At 50.7% G+C, this 6358-nt stretch overlaps 1 protein-coding gene across 1 annotated transcript in view; it reads right to left on the bottom strand.

The window, feature by feature from the left end:
- Positions 1-5900, bottom strand: part of LOC134456399 (plexin-A1-like) — a 170871-nt gene extending 164971 nt beyond the window's left edge. The window contains exons 1-3 of the mRNA XM_063207764.1: positions 5883-5900; positions 4838-4931; positions 3830-3850 (exon numbers count right to left, since the gene is read on the bottom strand). Coding sequence (XP_063063834.1) covers positions 3830-3850; positions 4838-4931; positions 5883-5900 — 133 coding nt within the window. The remainder of the gene's footprint in view (positions 1-3829; positions 3851-4837; positions 4932-5882) is intronic.
- Positions 5901-6358: the final 458 nt, after the last annotated feature.

Here is a 6358-nt window from a genome sequence, read left to right as displayed (position 1 = left end):
CACACACACACACACACACACACACACACACACACACACACACACACACACTCACGCACACACACATGTAAGCATACACATGCACACACACACACACATGCACGCACGCGCTCACGCACCATTGAGACAGCCACGAGGATAGATGTGCCAAAGACCTCACACACACACACCCACACGCATGCACGCACGCGCTCACGCACCATTGAGACAGCCACAAGGATATTATAGACGTGCCAAAGACCTCACGGACACACACACAGCCACACACACACACACACACAGCCACACACACACACACACACACACACACACACACACACACACACACACACACACACACACACACACACACACACACACACACACACACAGCCACGGGCTAAGACATCTGAGTGCTTCAGGAATGACACGTAGCGAATAACGTGAGAGAAAGAAAATGAAGTCAAGAGGATGAAGTGAAGAGATAAAATGGAGCAGGAACCCACAGCAGAAAGCTGAAAAAACAACACATACACACACAGCAACATTCTCATCTTTTCTCATCTTGTTTTCTTCTTCTCGTCTCTTCCTCCTCAGGCACTGCCGGGCCACCTCAATACACTACACTACACTAGCACGCAGCACGCGACAGAGAGAGAGAGAGAGAGAGAGAGAGAGACAGAGAGAGAACATTATGCAAACGGCACTGTGTCACTGAGCATTACAAATAATTGTGAAGCACTGTAAACAGTAATCACGTTCAGAGGAGGGGAGGAGGGAGCGGGAAATAAAACAAACGGCGTTTATTATGGATAGCGATCCCTAATCCGATAAGCCGACATCATTTACTTTCAAATGGCGCTAAACACATTTTCCGTCGAGTACAAAAGGGAAGAGGCAATGCAATGATGACGCCCGATGCCAACTGCCTTCCCGTGCACGTCTCTCTCCCTCCCTCCTCCTCCTCCTCCCCCTCCTCCTTCCTCCCCCCCTCCTCTGCGGAAGACAAAGATTAAGAGACATTTATCACTATTATTGCGTGTGTGTGTGTGTGTGTGTGTGTGTGTGTGTGTGTGTGTGTGTGTGTGTGTGTGTGTGTGTGTGTGTGTGTGTGTGTGTGTGTGTGTGTGTGTGTGCGTGTTCATGTGTCTCCTTCTCTCTCTCTGCTCGTGGGATAATTAATTGAGGGGTGATTATTTGATCTTTTTTGTCTTTTCATTTCTATTTCCTCCTGACAGCTCTGCCGGTGGTGTGGTGCGGATCGCTCTTTGGGTACTGTTGCACACTGCACTGTAGCTCTTTGGGTACTGTTGCACACTGCACTGTAGCCTTGGAGCACCATGCTGACTTCAACACGGCAGCCATGGGTAAGCAGTTAGGGCAGGGTTTCTCAACAGGGGTGCCGAGGCATCCTGGGGTACCGCAGGCCCTCCTCAGGGGTGCCGAGGAAACGTGGCTGATAAATAAATTATGTAATTTAACACATATTTGTCTAAATTAATAAAGTATTGCTTAGTCAGTGCTCAGTGGAGTCTTTCATCTGCCATTTACGCACAATAAAGTACATTTAGATCGCCCCAGTAAGCTGCAACTTCGAACGTAGGTTGTGTGACGTCTCCAAATGTGTTTTGTGGTATCCGATGCGATGCCATGTTACAGCTTATTGCTTAGGGGTGCCTTGAAATTTTTCAGTAATTGAAAGGGTGCCTCGCCTAAAAAAAGGGCATCAGACTTGTAGCCCAAAGGTTGCCGGTTGGACTCCCGACTTGCCCCTAACAACTCCAAAGGCCACTTTCATACTAAACGTACTGTATCTTGACTGGCTGAATCCAATGTCTAAATTTGATAATGGGCCGATGGGCCTCCCCCTCTAAATTTTGGGCCAATCGCTAGGAAAACAACAACAACAACAGCATCGGCCCCTGGGGACTGTCGGACCACCGGGAAAATGCCCCGTATGCCAGATTACCAAACCAGCTCTGTTTCTGACAGCAGGAATAGGAGGCTGAGCTTTTGGTTTCAGAAATTTAGGCCATTTTCCCCAACAACAAAACAACAGCTTTGGCCCCTGATGACGGTTGGCTCACTGGGGAAATGCCCTGTACTGTATGCCAGATGACCAGTCCAACCCTTGACTTCGCTATGCTCATCCTGTCATCGTCCGGGTGTCACAGTCCCCCTACGAAATTTCACAACATGCAGTCTCAGTAGACTCAAGACAAAGCTGTTCTCAGATGCTTTCCCCTCGCTTAAATTATATATCATTCTTATTTTTTTTTTTTATGTTTATCTTATTTTTTATTTTATTATTATTATTATTATTTTATTTTATTTTTACCTTCTTTATCTTCATGTTTTAAATGTTCTTTGACTCTAATTTATTTCCTTCTTTCTTCCCTGTTTCCTTTCTTTTTGCATTTGTTAATTTTTCGAAGCACATTGAGTTGCACCTGTGTATGAAATGTGCTATACAAATAAAGTTGCCTTGCCTTGCCTTGCAGTGAACGCATTTACGCACATACATGGACACTGAATCAGCTGACTCAGCCTGTGCAGCCGACACAGGTGACTTTACTGGAGAGCATGGGGGGCAGAGCAGGGGGGGGGGCGGAGCAGGGGGGGGGCAGAGCAGGGTGGCATGACACGCCATCCACTTACACAACTTCACCTCCGCTCAGCGCAACTGAACTGCCCTCTTGTAAATGGGTTCAGAGTAGCTGTGGATCCCATATCAAGCACTGTTTGCAGTAGAGGTGAGTAAACAGAAAGAGAGAACGAGAGAGAGAGAGAGAGAGAGAGAGAGAGAGAGAGAGAGAGAGAGAGAGAGAGAGAGAGAGAGAGAGAGAGAGAGAGAGAGAGAGAGAGAGAGAGGGGGAGACAAAGACTGATCGAGAGTGAGACAGAGAGCAAGCAACAGAGCGACAGCGCAAGAGAGAGACAGAGACAGAGAGAGACAGAGACACAGAGAGAGCAACAGAGCGACAGCACATGAGCGCGCGCGCGCGCGCGAGAGAGAGAGAGAGAGAGAGAGAGAGAGAGAGAGAGAGAGAGACAGAGAGAGACAGAGAGATAGAGAAAGATTTTGCGTGAGAAGAGTTCCCCCGTCTCGTGCGTCCGCCATGCCAATGCGACAGCCTCTGAGGGGGATAGTGGCAGACATGGCAATCTGTAGTGACTCAGCCGCCTCCAACTGTCAAGCAGAGCAGGCCGTGTGTGTGTGTGTGTGTGTCTGTGTGTGTGTGTGTGTGTGTGTGTGTGTGTGTGTGTGTGTGTGTGTGTGTGTGTGTGTGTGTGTGTGTGTGTGTGTGTGTGTGTCAAGCCCGTCCAATTAGGGGGTTAAACAAAGAGGCAGCCACAAAAGCACCCCGTTCACCAGGAGCAGACACACACACACACACACACACACACACACACACACACACACACACACACACACACACACACACACACACACACACACACACACACACACACACACACACACACACACACACACACACACACACACACACACACACGCACACACACGCACACACACACAGGCTCAAACAAGTGGCCAACCTGCCTCACTGCAAACTGGAGAGCTCTCAGGTGCCCTCTCTGTCTGTCTGTCTATTTATTTCCCTCTCTCTCTCTCTCTCTCTCTCTCTCTCTCTCTCTCTCTCTCTCTCTGGTGACAAAATGAAATCCTTTTTGCACTGACTTGATTATTTTGATATATGCATCCAATTACGGCTTAACAGCGTTTGTCAATTTCCACTCTGAGCTGTCGTTCCAGAGTGCAGTTAAGATGGTTAGCACGTGGCAGCGGATCAGAGCGGATGCCAAAGAGGAAAATATAAAATACAACCTTGTGGAGGTGCCTGGATGACTGTGAGACACAGAGAGATGCAGAGAGACACAGAGATGCAGAGAGAGAGAGAGAGAGAGAGAGAGAGAGAGAGAGAGAGAGAGAGAGAGAGAGAGAGAGAGAGAGAGACACACACACACACACACACACACACACACACACACACACACACACACACACACACACACACACACACACACACACGCACACACAGAGAGAGAGAGAGAGAGAAAGAAAGAGAGAGAGAGAGAGAGACAGCAGAGAGAGAGAGAGAGAGAGAAAGAGAAAGAAAGAGAGAGAGAGAGAGAGACAGCAGAGATACACAAAGAGAGAGAGAGAGAGAGAGAGAGAGAGAGAGAGAGAGAGAGAGAGAGAGAGAGAGACAGAGAGAGAGGGACAGAGAGAGACAGAGAGAGAGAGAGAGACAGAGAGAGAGAGAGGGACAGAGAGAGACATAGAGAGAGTCGTTTGGCTGGAGCCCCAAGCCACAACCATCCAGCATGGTGTATGCGTGTCCACCACAGCCACAGCCAGAGAGCATGCTGGGAAAAGGGCCCGAGTGAGCCAAGGATGTCACTGGGGGCACAATTAGAGTAGCGTGGCGAATGCAGCGGGCATGGCGAAGCAAGGCATAGGGCAGGGCCGCTGACAGCTATGGCTGGGCCCAGGACAAAATGATCTGGAAGGACCCTCTACCACATACACAATGTAATGACAAACCAATTCTGTGCCGGCCTGTCTGTCCCTGGGCTCGGAACAACTGCCCCTTTTGTCCCCCCTCTGTCGGCTTCCCTGCATGGGGTGGTGTTGGTGGTGGTGGTGGTGGTGGCAGGAGTGGTGGAGGTGGTAGTGGTGTGGGGGGTTGCAGGGACAGGAGCGAGAGCTGGCGGGAACAGGGGTGTGGGGATGTGTGGGTGTTGGTGGTTAGGGTGGTGTTGGTGGAGCAGGGACAGGAGCGAGAGCTGGCGGGAGCAGATGCGCGGAGGCCAAGAGGTGAGCGGCACCCACCGCCAGAACCGGCGGCAACGCCCTGGGGAAGCCTGGAACTACACCTCAGGGCACGGGACAGCACACTACAGCCTACGGGGCACAGCACAGCACACTACAGCCCACGGGACAGCACAGCAGAGCACACTACAGCCCACCGCCAAGAATGTTCTCTCCCTTCCCTTCCCTGCCCTGCCCTGCCCAGGCAACACACCCTGCACTCTCCCTCCCTCTACCAACCCCCCTCCCTCCACCTTTTCCCTTCTCTCCCTCCCTCCACCTTTTCCCTTCTCTCCCTCCCTCATCCTTTTCTCTTCTCTCTCTCCAACTGTCTATTCAGGCAATACACCCTCTATAGCCCTCAGTACCGCCCACCTTTCCTCTCTCTCTCTCTCTCTCTCTCTCTCTCTCTCTCTCTCTCCTCCTCTCCTCTCTCTCCTCTCCCTCTTCATCTCTCCTCCTCTCTCTCCTCCTCGTCTCTCTCTCTCTCTCCTCCTCCTCTCTCTCTCTCTCTCTCTCTCTCTCTCTCTCTCTTTCTATCTCTGGCAGCTAGTCAGCAGGCGTGGTGTGGCATGGCATGGTGGTGCACAGCACACAGCACGCCGTCCTCCTCCTCCTCCTCCTCCTCCTCTTCCTCTTCCTCCTCTTCTTCTCCTCTTCCTCCTCCTCCTCCTCCTCCTCTCCCTCTTCTCCTCCTCCTTCCTCCTCCTCCTCTTCCTCCTCCTCCTCCTCCTCCTCCTCCTTCTCTTCCTCCTCCTATTCCTCCTCCTCCTCCTCTTCCTTATCTTCTTCCTCCTACTCCTCCTCCTCCTCTTCCTCCTTCTCCTCTTTCTCCTCCTTGTACTGGGGACATGTTTGGGGGTTACACACCGGATGTTGTCTAATAAAGAGTACTTCTATCTGCCGGACACGACGCTCTCCGCCTCTGTTATTATTAACCACATATCTAATGGCACATGGTGTCAGAAGTAAAAATACAAGTCTTCCAGTAATGTTTAGGAAGCAAGGACTTAAACTCCGGACATTACGACGGACAAGTGGAGGATATTAGCCGCTTGGAACTTACTTTCACGGACGTGAACATTCGTCAGGTTAGCGTGTTCAAAGTTAGCATGAGCCTGGCAGGCTAGTGTATCCTCACGAGTCACGGCGGCGCGGGAAAAAGAAAAAAGAAAGCGCCGCGGCGTTTCGATTTCCCGGAGTTTCGAGGAGCAGAGGAAGAGTCACATTCGCCTGGTGTAGAACAGCAAATGGAAAATCAATCGCCAGCGGCAAACCCTCAACAAGGAGACGGTTCTTCACGCTCGTCAGGGGAGACTCCGGAAAGAGTAGTTCCACCCGCAAGACAGAACAACCAGCCTGAGGGGAGCGTAAGCACACCACAACGCATACACACGATGGCTACTTCTGCTGTACAAATTACACCACCAGACAGCTTTGACTTTTCAAATTCTGCTAATTGGCCAAAGTGGATTAGGAGATTTGAACGCTTTCGCATAGCATCTGGACTCATTGATAAACCAGATGAGTACCAAGTTAATT

The sequence above is a fragment of the Engraulis encrasicolus genome, chromosome 10 (assembly GCF_034702125.1).
Source record: "Engraulis encrasicolus isolate BLACKSEA-1 chromosome 10, IST_EnEncr_1.0, whole genome shotgun sequence".
Lineage (NCBI taxonomy): Eukaryota > Metazoa > Chordata > Actinopteri > Clupeiformes > Engraulidae > Engraulis > Engraulis encrasicolus.
The sequence above is the reverse complement of the archived record's forward strand: the minus strand, read 5'-3'. Positions and strand labels throughout refer to the sequence as shown.